Source organism: Cervus canadensis, chromosome 21 (assembly GCF_019320065.1).
Source record: "Cervus canadensis isolate Bull #8, Minnesota chromosome 21, ASM1932006v1, whole genome shotgun sequence".
Taxonomy (NCBI): domain Eukaryota; kingdom Metazoa; phylum Chordata; class Mammalia; order Artiodactyla; family Cervidae; genus Cervus; species Cervus canadensis.
Window position 1 is genome coordinate 51175900 of NC_057406.1, and position 16509 is coordinate 51192408.

The following is a 16509-nucleotide window of genomic DNA, read 5'->3' on the forward strand; positions in this document are numbered from 1 at the left end:
TCCTGTCCTTTCCAGTGGCGTCTGTGTCTCAGCTCTGGAGGGAGCAGGACTTGCTCTCATCTTAACCCAAGAGGAGTGATGGCTCTTTATTTTTCTCCCTTTATTCTTTCCAATTCTTTTTAACTCTCAGGAGCCATTTTAATCTGTTCGTGAATCTTTACACTAAAACTTTCCCTGTTTAAATAATTGTGTGATTTCTATCTCTTACCCAGGCCCTAACTAAAACATCTATTATTTAGAGATAAACAAACAAAACAGCATTTCGCTCCCCTAAGTCAGGGCTCGTCTTCTGTAGTGACACCTGTCCGGGTCTCAGTCTGGCCCTCTTTGCATTGCCTGGTGGGAACTGGGGCTTGGAAGAACTGGTCCATAAATGCTAACCCTCTGGCTACTTCTCCTGATATGAGTGATAAACTGTCCTTTATCTCTGACCCCAGCATGTCATATCTTCCAGCTGCATCCGTATTACCGTGCCAGTCCAAATTGTTTGCTTTGCAAGCTGGCTCCTTATTTTAGATTCTTTATCATTTTTAAAAGCCATCTAAGCACTGTCTATTGATATATTATAAAATACTATGCAGTCTTTAGAGATCAAGGTACATCCTTAAATACCTCCATAATGTTAAATTAAAAATTAAGTTCTTAAATATTTTAACAGGATTCCATTTTGTTTAAAAAATATCTTATGTGTAAATGTATTACATTGGGTTTTGCCATTGATTATTTTGAGAGTGGGATAGGAGAATAAGACTAAGAAGACAGCTAATTTTTGCCTTACAAATTCTGTATTTTTTTAATTGTTACAAGGAATCTGTGGTCACTCTTGTAATATAGGAAATATTGTATTTGTTGAGCTTTCTTTTAAGAAGTGGTTGTACTACTAATGCAGTTACCTCAACAATCTTCCTTTCCAGCCATCCTGGAATGTGCAGCCTTGCTCTGCCCAGAAAATTCCAGATGCTCACCTTCCAGCCAAGATGAAACAAAGCTAGAATGCAAATGCCTTCCCAATTACAAAGGCGACGGCAAACACTGCGAGCGTGAGTAGAACCTCCATCCTGCAGGTTTATTCATTAAGATGGTCAGATCCCTCATCAGAAAAGGCCTCACAGCCTTCTTAACATTAACACAATGAACACTTCTATTTCTCTCTCTGCAGCTGAATGATATATATTGAAAGTTCTAGGCAAAATGCTCATCATGTGGTAGCTCTTCAGTAAATGATCATTTCTCCTGTTATCAAAGTGTATCTATAGATTTTTAGGGCTTCCCGAGTGGCTCAGACAGTAAATAATCTGCTTGCAATGCAGGACACCCGGGTTTGATCACTTAAACATATACATGTTTTTGCTTTATATCACCTGAATCAGTGTTAAGGTAGAATATAGTTTGTTTGCTTCTTCCTTTCTCCCTTCTTTCCTTGCTCTTTCACTTCATGAGAGGTTGTAATTGGTTCTGAACATGCTATTGGAACCAGGCCATCTGTGTATAAACAGATCTGCCTGTTAACTAACAACATGGCCTCGGACAAGTTCTTGGATCTGCCTGTGCCTCCATTTTCCTGTCTATGAAATGGGGATAATAGTGGTAACTACCCTAGAGGATTATAAGGATTAATTGAGTTCATATATGTCAAATGCTTAGAAAAGGGCCAGTACATATTATAAATTCTTTAAATGTTGGTGCTTTCTTTCATGCCATTTTATATTTAAATCCACACATATCATGGCATAATAATACATCATCACAGTACTGATAGTTATCATTCCTGCAAGGCATATATAAATCTATTTGGCAGGTGGAGGTGATCCAGAAGGTAAGATGAAATGTTTTTTGCTCTCTCTTGAAACTGCTAGATTGCCTGCAGCTTCCTGGTGGCTCAGATGGTGAAGGGTCCACCTGCAGAGCGGGAGACCTGAATTCGATCCCTGGGTTGGGAAGATCCCCTGGAGAAGGGAATGGCTACCCACTCCTGTATTCTTGCCTGGAGAATTCCATGGACAGAGGAGCCTGGCAGGCTACACAGTCCATGGGGTCGCAGAGTCGGACCCAACTGAGCGACTTTCACTCTTCTCTTGGCTGAGCTGTGCTCTCCCATCCCTCACAGCTGATTCTCCCGCTCCCTCCCTGCATGCGGTAACCACCTTGTTTGGTGATTGCTTCTCCAGCCATCAATCCGTGTTCGCAAAACGTCTGCCACCCTCAAGCTCAGTGCACCTACCTGGGACCAAATCAGCACCGGTGCACGTGTCAGGAAGGCTACCGCGGGGACGGCCAGGTGTGCCTGCCAGTGGACCCCTGCCAGCTTAACTTCGGAAACTGCCCGACAGAGTCCACGGTGTGCAGATACGATGGGCCTGGACAGGTGAGCTAAGGATGTCTGGAACTGCTGAGAGCAGTAGGACCACCCGCCGAAGGTCAGACTATGCCAGGGTGTAATTTGTCATCCATGCCCTCCTACTTCCCCCTGTCCATGCTCAGGCTGGGCTTCCTCCCCAGCCAGACCCGCACGTGCTTGGGGTCAACCTCAGTGAGCCCTAATCTACCCTCTGAACTTGCCCTTGCCCGGCTTTCTAGTCAAAACTTCACTGTCTCTTCTATCCCCGTCCTGTTTGATGACTGACAAAACACATACATATGACTCAAATTTGATTAAGAAATTCATCGTTAACTGTTAAGTGAATGTGTAATTGACTTTTGCCCACAATCCTCCATTCTCTCTAATGTCTTTTCAAAGTGACAGAGGACTCTGAGGACCAAAGAACTGTCCCAAAAAGATAGATGCTGATAAAATGTTAGGCAGCGTGGACAGATTTGTAGGGAGCAATGAAGATGCCCTGCAGTAAGCCATATGTGTTTCTCTAAATCACATCATGACCTTGCCGGGTAAAATTCAGCCTGGTCAGGAGACCTTTGCTGCAGAATCCAGATAAGAGAGACCTTTCCCCAATACCTCATTTACCCACCAAATAGTGGGTGCCTACTGCAGCCATTATTGCACATGACGTGTCCAGTGGAGGAAATCCACCCACACAGGAGACTACAGCTGCCTGAGTGAAAGGAAAGGCTTCAGTGCCTGACCAGACCCAGCCACAGGTTCCCAGCATCTCCCCTGCACCCCCTAGGGATGCTCCTAGAGTGCCCTGCAAAGAATCCACCTGATTTCATCTCTGAGAAAAAGAATACATCTCACAACATTTTGCTATCGATTTCTGAGGCAGGTTGGCAAGAAATTCAAAGGGCTGAATTCCCATCTTCTAAATGAGATCCCTTGTGGGAAAAGTCATGTTACATTGTGAATCAGGGCTCCGTACCTTGGGAGTGAGATTAAAAATATACCTTGTCCCTTAAAAAAAAAAAAAAGAAGAAGTCCCCAGGCATATTTTCAAGTCTTAGAAACATCATTCACACAGAAACATTGTTCACATTCATTTTTTCAAAACAAGCCATTTCCTCAACCTGGGCATGATGAACACTTTGAACACTCTTTGTTGTAAGGAGTGTCCTGTACATTTCAGGATGGTTAGCAGCATCCCTGGTCTCTCATGACACTGGCGCCTTCTCCTGTTGTTAGAATCGAAAATATCTCCAAGCATTACCGAGGTCCCTTAGGTTGAGACTCGCAGTTGAAAACCACTATTCTAGAGAAATAATACATCTTAACGTCAATCTCCACTCATCTAAATCTGAAAGCAGGAAATATGGCACCAGGGAGGCCCAGGGTTAGCAAACCAGGAAACTGAAAGGTGAATTACAAAGTGTATGATTTTCCAAACAGATGAGAAAACGTGATTTCCAATTTTAGATACACTGATGAATTTTAATTTCAGCACATACTTTAGACCTAGCCCAAGTCAGCTTGCATGCCAGGATAAAAACAGGAATTTAAGAATGTCAGCCTAAGTGACTAATGAAAACTGTTTTGTTGTTCTTTTCCCATCTGCTGAAGGCTCACTGCGAGTGTAAGCAACATTACCACAACTTTGTCCCCGGAGTGGGATGCAGTATGACCGATGTGTGTGAATCTAACAACCCCTGCCACACGCATGCAGACTGCATCACCATCGCACCAGGCCAAACCAAGTACGTCTTTTCAGTTCCACCACGGTCTTTCCAAGAGGGGGAGGTGGTGGCCAGTCAATGCTGAAATGTCCTTGAGGGGCAGGAAATGTGTCTTATTCAGCCTTGCATCCACCCCCACCCCCACACAGCACAATGCAAGGAGCATAGTAGAGGCTCAGTACGTCTTTGTATAATCAATGAATTGTTCAATAATGGTTTCCTTGATAGTGATCTTGACAACACCCTGAAATATTGACCTGATCTGAAAACATGGTATAAAGTGGTCAGAGCATGGAAGAGTGAAGCCATTGCCACTGGGAAAACGAATGTCTATTGCAGACAGGAGTTTGACCTCTAATGCACTTGTCATCAATGAAACAGTGCTTGTCAGTGGTGCAGAATACGGGGAAAGTGACCACTGGGGAATGTGAACATACGCAAGTGGTGGTTTCTGGACTCCAGGTTTCAAAAGAAGGGGTTTACCATGAGTAAAAAACATTGGCATGAAAATTGCTGAGACAGGGGCAGACCACCTGGTGGGAAGATGGTACTTGGAGTTTAAAGACCTGGGCTGAAGCCTCCGCATTGGTATCTGTCAGATTCATGACCTTGGGAACATGATGTGGTCTCTCTGGCTTCACTTCCTCCATCTATAAAATGAGCGGTGATGTCTACTTCATACAGTTGTTGTGAAGATTCATGAGAGAATGTTCTAGAAACTCCTCTCCAGCTGTGTTCTGTTTTATCAGTGGGTGAACTAAGGCTGGAACCCAAGCCTTTTGTCTCCCAGACGGAGGTTTGCATCTCGAGGCGACTTTTGGGTCTCATTGTCACCACCATCTGCAAAGAGCCCAGTCTGCTGCAGTGAGCTCAGAGCCATGGGAGACGCAGAACAGTTTCTGTGCTTCCTCTAGCATACCTTTTATAGATGGGTCTTGAATGCGTGGATCTTCCCAGATAGGTCTGATGGTCACTGTGTTCTTTCTGGGCAAGTAAATGAATCTGTATACTCTGTGGGTGGGAGAGAAAGAGCGTGGGTATCAGAACCCCTGGGTTCAAACCCAGCTCTGCCGCCTCCCTTAACCTTTCTGACTTGTTTCCTCCGTCACAAAAGGGGAAAACTTCAGCCTCCAAGCAGGGCTGTGATGAGGATTAAATGAGGTTGCGTTCATCCATCTCTGAGAGGAACCAGGCACACGGAAAGCACTCCATGCACACCTTGCACACACAGACCCCTCCCAGACATACCCACAGGCACACACACATCCGCAGAGCACGTCCTCTGCTGAAACCCAGGTTCTGACAGCGACCACAGCACAGGCCAGCTTACACATTTTGTACTATCCTCTGAGAAGACTTGAGCAGAACACTTTAAACATTTTCTTTCTTCTGTAGTTGAGAAGATAAAATAGAAAAATGACACTGGAACATCAGAATAACAGAAGTTGCATTAAAACTTGTGTCTAGAATGTCAGTGGAAGTAATCATCAATGTTAGGGGTCTGTGTGTCACTAAAAAAATCTCCTTGACTCCCCCCCAAAAGAAAACTATCCTCAGCTGGGCAGTTGTTTTTGTCATTGTTTAGTCAGAGTCATGTCTGACCCCTTTGCGACCCCATAGACAGTAACCTACCGGGCTCCTCTGTCCATGGGATTTCCCAGCAAGAATACTGGAGTGGGTTGCCATTTCCCTCTCCAGGGGATCTTCCCAGCCCAGGGATTGAACCCACATCTCCTGCATGGCAGGTGGATTCTTTAGCCACCAGGGAAGCCTCAACAGGGGTGAAGCCTACGTTAAAGGCTGGCTGAGTGATGTTGATAAAATATGGGGCCATCAGTAATTTAGTTCACCCAGAAGAGGGATTTATTTGGTCTGTGCCTTCTCAATGTGGCAATCAGTCTATGCAGAATATTCCAAATCATGCTGCATGAGCCATACAAGATGACCCATGCTTTGTCTCTCCTGTCAATAGCCTTAATGGTGTTAGTAAGCCCATTTCACAGATGAGCAAACTGGGGCTCAAAGATGTTAAGTAACCTTTATCATGTCATCATCAATTATTTGTTTTCAGGCTCATTTCCAGCAACATGATGGTAAAGGAGCAAGATATCTGTTGTTATTATCTTTATAGCCCTCTCGCCTAGCACAGTTTCTAGATTTCGGTAGGTACTTTGAAAATAATTGCTTCAACAATGAGGCACTGTCCCAGGTGCTGGAATACAAGGCGAAGAAATAAGGTGGGATCCAGATTCTAGGAGAGCTTCCAGCTAGCAGAGGGGGAAACACCTGATGAGGCCGTTCTGGTAGGAACGGTTGTGGTAGAGGTATCAACAGGATGCTTCTGTGGGGAAAATGTTGGGAGGTCAGGTAAGGCTGCCCAGAGCAGGTCACACCTGAGCTATGAGAATGGTCCTGGCAGGACACCCACCTGAGGAGAACAGAACAGTCTGGAAAAAAAATCAAATTGTTGCTAGAATTTTGCATGAACAGCAGGAAGGAGACACAAGCAAGATTCCCCCCTTTGAAGTTTTGCATGCCTGCCAAGCACTTGAACTATATCCCATAGATCAAAAGTCTCCAACCTATCTAGCACCAGGGACCTGTTCCATGCACCGGGGTGGTTTCAGGATGATTCAAGCACGCTACATTTATTGTGCACTTTATTTCTATTATTATGGCATCAGCTCCACCTCAGATCATCAGGCGTTTAGACTCTGGAGGTTGGGGACCCCTGCTGTAGACAAAAGGAGCCCCTGAGAGAATTAAGCACAGAGATGCCAGATTGCCCTTTAGGACAGACCACCCAGGGCTTCTGTGAAAGACTGACCCAACCGGAGGAAAACTCAGGTCAGAAAGACCAATTAGGGAGTCATTGCAGCAATCCAAGCAAGGGATTTGTTCAGAAATGTTTTTTCAGCAAACACTGAAGATATATATCTTTGTGCCCTGGGACTGATTTAGAAACATACCTGGATTAGCGAGGGTCTAATTGTTCTTTAGGATTGTTCTACACATGAGTCATACCTGTGGTATGCTTGCTCACAGCACCCTTGCATCTCTCCTCTCTGAATTGTTCTTCCCCGTCTCCTGTTTCTCACTTATCCCCAAGATCCTGGTGAATGTCACTTTCCTAAGCACCTTGCCAATTTCGGCCAGCTGCCAACCAGTCTTTGCTAGGGAGCAGTGGTTTGCTAAGGCCAGGGCTTATTGAGTCCTGAGAGCCAATGATCAAATTCTCAGGAACTTGCTGGCTGGTTAGTGTCACAGTAGTTTGAGATTGGCCAAGGTGGGAGTGTGAACCATGGAAATTGTCAAAGGCTTCAAATCACAGCTATTTTTTCCCCTGGAGATTTGGGTGTTTAACATCTACCAAGACATAACTGCTAGTACATCTTTAATTTCATTTCTCTTTTGCAAACCTAAACTATTATATAAAACTCTGTGACTTCCCTTGTTTATGTATTTCTGTTTATTTTACAACTATTCATTAAATACATACTATGGACCAAGGCTTGCGCTGGATCTTGGGTTTATGAGAATGAATAAATACACACAATGCCCTTGTCCTCACTTTTTTCTCAAATCAGAAGGGGAAGTAGATCTTAATCAAATAACCACTCAGATGAGGATAAAATTACAACTGGAACTGGTGCTGCAGAAAAGAGCCACCTGGTGCCATGAGCTCCATGGCCCACTAAGGGGGATGTGATGTACCAAGGGAGGGGAGGGGATGGAAAACCAAGGGAGCTTCCCCTAGGAAGGGATGGTTGAGCAGAGATCTCAGAAAGGAAGAGGAGGGGAAGAATCTTCCGAGCAGGTCCACAGCTCTGACTCTTTACTTGAGGCCAGCTTCCGCAGCTTATTCTGACTCTGCGCTTCTGCAGTAGGGACCAAGACCCACATTTATAGCAAGTCCTAGTGGTTCTGATGTACATGGGCTTTTGCTCGTGTTGTTATTCAGTTGCTAAGTCATGTCCGACTCTTTGCAACCCCATGGGACTGCAGCATGCCAGGCCTCTCTGTCCCTATCTCCCTGAGTTTGCTATTGCTCATGCTTGGAAAAAATATTGAAAACAAAGAGTATACAAAGAAATCTAGTGTAGCCAGCCAGGCTCCTCTGTCCATGGAATTCTCCAGGCAAGAAATTTGGAGAGGGTTGCCATTCACTTCTCCAGGGGATCTCCCCAACCCAGAGATCAAACCCAAGTCTCCTGCATTGCAGGCAGATTCTTTACCATCTGAGCCACCAGGGAAGCAGTGTTTACATATGCACACATAATTTATTACATATCCATTCCTTGTGGGCTGCTCCATGTTAGCCAGAATGTTAGGAAGGCTCACCTGTGTTCACCCCACGATTCTGGCCTTGTCTCTACCCCGCTCTGAGCATCACCTTCCCTTTCTGCACAGTGAGAGGTTTGAACTGTATGATCTCAACATTCAGTGACTTTGGGACCCTGAAAATATGTTTTCACCCTCTCTGTAGATGCACTTGTCGGAAAGGTTACGTAGGCGATGGCTCAACCTGTTATGGAAACATCATGGAGCGACTCAGAGAATTAAACACCGAACCCAGAGGAAAATGGCAAGGAAGGCTGACCTCCTTCATCTCGCTCCTGGGTATGCAGGCATGGGTGCACATTTCCACAGAAAAGGCAGCCCTCTGGTGGGCAAGGACATGTGAGACACACAATCACTCAGAAAGGGGTACAGGATAGGCAAGCCTCATATCTAGCAGGAACAGCCCCTTCTAGGAAGGGCAAGTGGAAGGAAATGGACAGGCAGATGTCCCAAGGAGACAGGAGTTAGTGCCAAGAGATCCAGTAGTGCAGCAGCTGAGGCAAAGGTCCTGGGGTCACCTCTGAGTAATAGGTCTGCAACAGCAGTGAGATAGGCAGCTACAGACGTCAGGATGGATACCATCCTCTTTCCCTTGACCTTATGGGTCCTCCAGATGGGAAACAACGTTGACAGGTAATACTGGCAGGCAGTGTTCATGCTCTTTAGTGGAGGTGCTGTTTGAGTGTGGAGCATAGTCTTGATGGCATGTGACCGACCGTCTCACTCATCGCTGGGTGTTTAGCATCCTTTCCCACCCCTGACCACTAACAATCTAGAGTGACGCATTTTCCACCAGTCCCTGGATAAGGTGACGGCCAAAAACACCCTCCTGCATGTCCAAAGGCCCCCAAGAGGTCATCACCCCTCCCTCCCATAAGAATGAAATAGAGCCGATTACAGGATTAGACAAGATTTTCAATGAGACACAAACTTTGCTGATCAACAGAAAATGGGCTTGAGCAATCAACCAAACCCATAAATATCAGTATCTAGAACTGACCAGTCAGCAAGCGTGATTTCCCAGAAAGAGCACAGACAGAGAAGAAAATGTTCTGTGGATCAGTGCTTGTTCTCAAGGCAAATAACATGCACCCTACACAAACAGCCTGCTCTTTGCAAGCACCCCATGGGCAGTCCGGCCTCACCGGTGGGCCTCTGGGATCTCCCTCCTTCCTCTCTCTGCTTTTAGAATGTCAGTGGGAGCAGACAAAGGGGACAGTGTCCTTTGCAGGCTGTACAGACCCTCAGGCATTTCTCTGGACAAAGCCCAGTCACCCTTCACCTGCCTGGTCTACAAGGTGCTAGGACACATGGCCCCCTGTGTGAGAGCCCCGAGCCCAGCCTGCTGTCCCAGCTCCCCAGGAACGTGGAAACAGGACCAGCTATGAAATTTGTAGAGCCCCGTGCAATTGAAAAGACAGGGGTTCTTTGTTCAAAAAGTATTGAGCACGTCACAATGGCAGCCGCAAAGCGTTAAACCAAGCGCAAGGCTCTTCCGAGCTCTTCCATCTCCTGGATGAAGACAGAGCTACATCTTTACTCACTAAGATGCTGACAGCTTGGAAAGTCAGGTTCAGGGGCAGGAGGTGGCCAATGATCTTGTCACGTGACCCTCACAGAGCTTCTCATCCCGGGGTATCTTTGAGCCAAGACTGTGGTTGCAGGGAAAGTCACACAGTTGTGAGGAAGATTTCACATTCTTAGCATTTCACTTCCTCGAGGGCCTGCATAATGCCAGTTAGAACAGAGAAACTCGGGAGTCAGAGGGTGTAAGTGGACCACAAGGATCATTGCCTGATTTTACTCCTCATGTGCCACTGACCTATTTGCTGTTTTCTTTCTTTGTGTATTTCGACTCCTAAGACAAAGCCTATGCCTGGCCACTGAGCGACCTGGGACCATTTACTGTGCTGTTGCCGACAGACAAGGGATTAAAAGAATTCAATGTAAGTATTTAAAATAACTTTATTTTATAAATAGGAGCTAAGGCCCCCCCCCCAAAAAATCTTAGTAGACAGTATCCTCTTTATCTAAAGTGGGAAACCTCCATTAAAATTAAATCTACTGATGACAAGGAAGGCAATTTCTTTTGTAAACTTTTTGCAAAATATGACACCCTTAGGGATTGTATACAGATTAGGAGTGCACAGCTCAATGAACCACCACAACGTGAATGTCCATGTATCGGCAAGACCATTTCCAGCTCCCTACAAGACCCCCCAGTGCCCCCTTCCAGTCATTACCCCTCAAGGGTAATCCCTAAGGGTTCTCAACTGCTATCACATGCTAAATAAGATTTGCATAATGCAAAACTGCTCACTCACCACGGGAAGAATTCAACTTATGTACCAGTTAGGTATTTGTTTCTTTAAAATCACCATAAATGGCCAGGAGGATAGAGGAAACTAGAAGTGTAGTCATCAATGTGAGCAGCCGCTATCTCAGATAATGGCCCCCAGTGGGAATGAAACCCGTAGTACCCAGTGGAGGCATCCCATTGTAATAGTATCAGGGCCATAGTTAGACATGGTTTAATGTAGATTGTGGACATACTGATTTATATGGAAATGGTTTACCTTAATCCAAGATATTTTGTGATTGTAACGTGTGCTGAAGTAAATCAACACCCAGAGAGTTTCAGACTCTTTCCTCCTAATATGCCACTGCCATTCATCTGCCCAAAATGAGCATGTCATTAATCTTTGGAGATGCACTCATATCTCCCCTGTAGGGTAGGAGAGCTAGTGGATGTTGAAGGTGTCTGGGCTAGACACTTTGCGGTGTGATCGCCTGTTTAATATAGAGATTGAATTTATATAGGATTAAGAAAGGTCTCTGTTGAGTGATCTTTGATTATATAATATTGACCAAATGTCCATTTGGTCCAGTGGATTTAAAAATTCTTAATTTTTCTATTCAAAAGCTCCATTTGTCCTCCCGTTTTTTTACACAACTTCATATTTCATTCCCAACTGATTCCTGGGCTCAAGATGACTGATTCCTTGACTCTTGCCACCCACCTTGGTCCTTCTGGCCTGCTAGAAGTTTCCCTGGTTGGCCCACTGGTTCCCTGCTAGAGCATGCCCCAGAGTTTGAGACCGTACCATGTATCACCTCCCACTCTCCAAATTTCTGCCCCCTTTACAACCTGGCCCAGGGGAGCTTAACTCTGGGAAAGTCATCTGTACCTGGAAGAGCCCAGACTCAAGCTGTACACTCACTTTGATGTTCTTGATGCTGAGCGCATCATAGCCTGAGTCCCAAACCTCATTTTTCTCCTCCAAACCACCATAGAGATGGAAGGAATCGGCTTTCTTTTCTCAGGTAAGAGAGTTTTTGCTGGATAACAAAGCTGCTCAGTACTTTGTGAAACTCCATATAATTGCTGGGCAGATGAGCACTGAACAGATGAACAGCACCAACACATTCTACACTTTGACGGGAAAGCCGGGGGAGATCTTCAGTGAAGATAAGGTAAGGATCTCTCTCTGATCTTCACTCCCGAACCAAAGTGTCCACTGAGTCCGTGGCCACAGCGGGCTCGCTCTTGGTGTCCAGGGGTTGTGAAAGGTTATGAAGAACTTCTTTCCTTGTTCCTCATCAGTCACAGGACTTCCCTACATAGGACAAAAACGAAGAGCCAACACTGGCAAGGGTCAGGTGCGGGGGGGATGGACTATTAATAGAAATGGGATTGTAAAGTGATTTTGCCCTGGTCTGAATTAGTTTTCAAGGCAACCATCATTCAACTGCCAGCAGGAAGGAGAAAATTGACAGTAAACCCATTTCCTAGAAGCATCAGCACAGAGCCGGATCAGCACTCATCTTAGAAAAGGAAATGGATTGTTTGTTTTAGGTGGCGAAGTATCCACCCTCTCCAGTTCAACAGTCCATCTCTCCTAATGCCATTAATTCTGTTTTGTTTGTTTTTTAAATAATTTTTTGTGACTTTACTGAGCTGAAGGGCACATGGTCAATCAACAGAGAGTGGTGGGGTGGGTAGGGTTGAGGGGTGGTTATGACCTATCTGAGACCAGACCTATCTGGTTGCATTTCACCAAATATCAATAGTTGATAGATCAGTGAGCACTTACTACATGCAAGATACTGGGGTAAATCTCTATTTGTGATATTTAAGGCTCACAACAACCCTGTGAATGTTTTTCCAGTGGGAAACCTGAGAGGTCACTCAGTAAGGGCCAAAGGCAGGATTTAAACTCAGGTCTGTCTGATCCTAAAACATGAATCATTGTAACTTTTTTTTTTTGGCTGCCCTGGGTTTTTGTTGCAGTGTGTGGGATCTTTTCTGTGACACAGAGTTGCCGTCATTGAGATGTGCAGGTTTAGTTGCCCTGCGACATATGGGATCTTAGTTCCCCAACCAGAGATCAGACTTGCATCCTTTGCATTAGAAGGCTGATTCTTAACCACTGGATCACCAGGGAAGTCCCCCAAAGCCTGGATCCTTAACCAGTATGTTGTATAGTGTGTATGAGGATGGATGGATGGATGGATGGATGGATGGGTGAGTGAATGTATGTATGGATGAAGTTGTGGTTTCCTTTCTCACAAGGACATGTATTGATTCATTCACCTATTCATTCAGCACATATTTTTTATTATGTGCCTCTTCTGTCCAAAACACTAGGTAAGTAATGAGTTTACAATAAATTGAAGAGTTTCGGGTCCCTTTGTAGCTTGCTGTCTTTTGTGGGAAGACTATACAGTAATTTCTTATTCCCATTTAGCAATCATTGATATTTTGAAGTGATTTTGTATATTATCTCATTTGAGCCCAAGGAAATACCTGTGAATTCAATGGGGCAGAAACCATCATCCACATTTTAGGTTAGGGAACTTATCCAAGATCATATAGCCAATAAATGACAGAACCCAAGGATTTAAGACTTCTTCTAATCCAGTGTTTGATTTTCAAGGACACACATTAATTTAGTTTTATTTTTCCTTGGTGTTTTAGGATAATCAGATAAAGCTTAAACTCTATGGAGGCAAAAAGAAGGTAAAAATTATACAAGGGAACATACTTGCTTCCAACGGGTTCTTGCACATCCTCGACAGAGCCATGGACAAGGTGGAGCCCACGTTTGAGAGCAATACTGAGGTGAGGACTTCAAGTAAAAGTGATGTCAAGTCAAATCCATCTTCCCTTGTTCCTTAGAGAGTCATGTTCATGAAGAAAATGCAAGTCAGCACTATGTGCTTGTATTTCTGTTTTTAGTAGAATTCTGACACCTCTGTGGAGAAAGAGAAAGGCATGCAGTAGGTGTAGGAAAGAGGTTGATTTTGTGATCTTTTTCATCACCTGAGTTCTCACCTGAGAACTCAGACCAGTTGTCACAAAAATTTATCCCTTGTGTGTTGTGGAGAAAGGCATATCCTCCCTGTGATAAAATTTGTTCCCTCTGATCTATTTGATAATGGCCAAAGACTATTTTGGGGCTTCCCAGGTGGCGCTAGTGGCCAAGAACCCACCTGCCAAATGCAGGAGACTTAAGAGATGCAGGTATGATCCCTGAGTTGGGGAGGTCCCCTGGAGGAAGGCATGGCAACCCTCTCCTGTATTCTTGCCTAGAGAATCCCATGGACAAAGGAGCCTGGCGGGCTACAGTCCACAGGGCTGCAAAGAATCAGACATGACTGAAGTGACTTAGCATGCAAAGACTTTCAGAACATGCAGATCTGAACTACTGTTTAAATAAACACAGAAAACACATGTATAATATGTTGTGGTTAGCCAGGGCCTTTTATAGATGTCCACTTTCCTCTTTATTTCCCCTTAGCTTTCCATCAGAAAAGTGAAAGTGTTAGTCACTCAGTTGTGTCTGACTCTTTTACCTCATGGACTGTGGTCCTCCAGGCTCCTCTGTCCATGGAATTCTCCAGGCAAGAATACTGGAGTGGATTGCCATTCCCTTCTCCAGGGGATCTTCCTGACCCAGGGATCAAACCCAGGTCTCCTGCATTTCAGGCAGATTCTTTACCATCTGAGCCACCAGGGAAGCCCATGGAAGTCCACACTTCCATGAAATCCTGTCATCAGTCTTTTCATGTTAGAGTAGCTGTTTCCTAAACCACCTCCCTTTTTTGTACTGAACTTTAAGCCAAATGTCTCTTTTTAGCAAACCATAATGACCATGCTACAACCAAGATACAGCAAGTTCACATCTTTGTTAGAGGTATGTGCTTTTCATGAACTCCTAGAAAGTTTTTTATGTCTAGTCCTTGGTACAATAAAATTAGCAGGGGGTATCAATTATAAATACTTCCTGGGGAATTCATATATCTATCTGAGATAGGTTACAGATATAAATTTTCATTTCTTAAACACAGAAAACCAATGTGGGACATGCCTTAAATGAAGATGGGGCTGGTGGACCATACACTGTTTTTGTTCCAAGTGATGAAGCATTGAATAACATGAAGGATGGCACTCTTGATTATCTCCTTTCTTCAGAGGTATTGTATCCTGTGTACTCTAATGGTGTCATGACAGCATCACTGCTTCAGTCTGTACCTACACAGGCTTTTTCTAAATTAAGGACAACAAATAAGTAGCACATGTACCACTTACATTTCTGCAACCAAGGCAGACATCATTAATCAATCACAGTGCTCTGTAACTAAGCCTAGATGTGGCTACAATCTCCCCAGTAGAGTTCCATGTCACTGTAAGACCAGTCGATGTCCTTTCTCTCCTAAGATTTCTCAATAGCAAAATCATAAATTTTAAGTTCCCTACAACTCTAAAACCATCTAAAAAATGAAGCCTGGCATGGCATTCTGGGTAAAGTCTAGGTTAAATGTAAAAGGAATGTTATTTTTAGGGGCTCCCAACTCTCCTTTCTATGGCTTTCAGTTCTCTCCACAATAACCCTCTCCTTATACATCATAAACCTTCAATTCTCTCATGTCCTCCTCAAGAAAGGAGATTTGTTTTACTCTTTCAGTCTAGGGTAAAAATAATGGACACCATTTAAAGTGTTTCCTCTTTCAGGAATAACAGCCTTAAACGGGAAAGAAAAGTGAAAGTTCCTCAGTCATGTCCGACTCTTTGCAACCCCATGGACTATACAGTCCATGCAATTCTCCAGACCAGAATGCTGGAGTGGGTAGCCTTCTCCAGGGGATCTTCCCAACCTAGGAATCAAATCCAATTGTCCCACATTGCAGGCAGATTCTTTACCAGCTGAGCCACAAGGGAAGCCCAAGAATCCTGGAGTGGGTAACCTATCCCTTCTCCAGTGGATCTTCCCAACCCAGGAATCAAACCAGGGTCTCCTGCATTGCAGGCGGATTCTTTACCAACTGAGCTATCAGCGAAGCCCAACTGAAAAGAAGGTTAGCTAATTATGGAATTTTTTATTAGAATGCCAAATAGTGAAATTATAGGAAAGGCCACAAGCTTTTTCCCAGTGCCCTGAGGTCCTGCCACCATCTTGGAAATGGGGCAAAACTACTTGTGACCTTGTGTAGATCAGTGTTGATTACACAGGGGGTCTGAGTCTCTTAGAGTAGTGATCCTCAAACTTAAGCGTGCTTAAGAATTACCCAGGGAGGGCCTCTCTGGTCGCTCAGTGGTAAATAACCCTGCCAGTGAGGTAGACACAAGTTCAACCCTGATCCAGGAAGATCCCACGTGCCGCAGAGCAACTACGCCCCTGTGTCACGATTGTTAAGCCTATGCTCTAGGGCCAGGGAGCCACAACAAGAGAAGCCACTGCAGTGAGAAGCCTGCACACCACAACTAGAGAGGAGCCCCCACTTGCCCCAAGAAATGCCTGTGCAGCGACAAAGATCCAGCACAGCCAAAAATAAGTAAATAGGCTTTTTTTAAATAAGAGAATTACCCAGGAAGCTTGTTAAATAGGCAGATTACAGAAGCTCACCCCAATAATTCTGATTTCATGGCTTTGAAAATATACATTTGGGTAAGTACCAGCTTTCTAACTCAGATATCAAGTCACACTGTTTTGGGCACTTGAAACTTGTTGCCTGAATGATGCAGAGGGTCACATGGATACATCCCTTTCTAGAATACTTTCAGGTACCTACAAGGATATTCCACATCCAGAATGCATGCATGCT

General features: G+C 44.6%; 1 protein-coding gene across 2 annotated transcripts in view; it reads left to right on the forward strand.

Annotated features, from left to right (window-relative positions):
• STAB2 (stabilin 2) overlaps positions 1 to 16509 on the forward strand; it is a 165081-nt gene that overhangs the window by 34048 nt on the left and 114524 nt on the right. For both annotated transcript variants that reach the window (XM_043440283.1, XM_043440284.1), the window contains 9 exons: positions 915 to 1040; positions 2169 to 2365; positions 3950 to 4083; positions 8549 to 8682; positions 10267 to 10349; positions 11728 to 11877; positions 13382 to 13525; positions 14544 to 14600; positions 14755 to 14880. In XM_043440283.1, the coding sequence (XP_043296218.1) occupies positions 915 to 1040; positions 2169 to 2365; positions 3950 to 4083; positions 8549 to 8682; positions 10267 to 10349; positions 11728 to 11877; positions 13382 to 13525; positions 14544 to 14600; positions 14755 to 14880 (1151 nt within the window). The remainder of the gene's footprint in view (positions 1 to 914; positions 1041 to 2168; positions 2366 to 3949; positions 4084 to 8548; positions 8683 to 10266; positions 10350 to 11727; positions 11878 to 13381; positions 13526 to 14543; positions 14601 to 14754; positions 14881 to 16509) is intronic.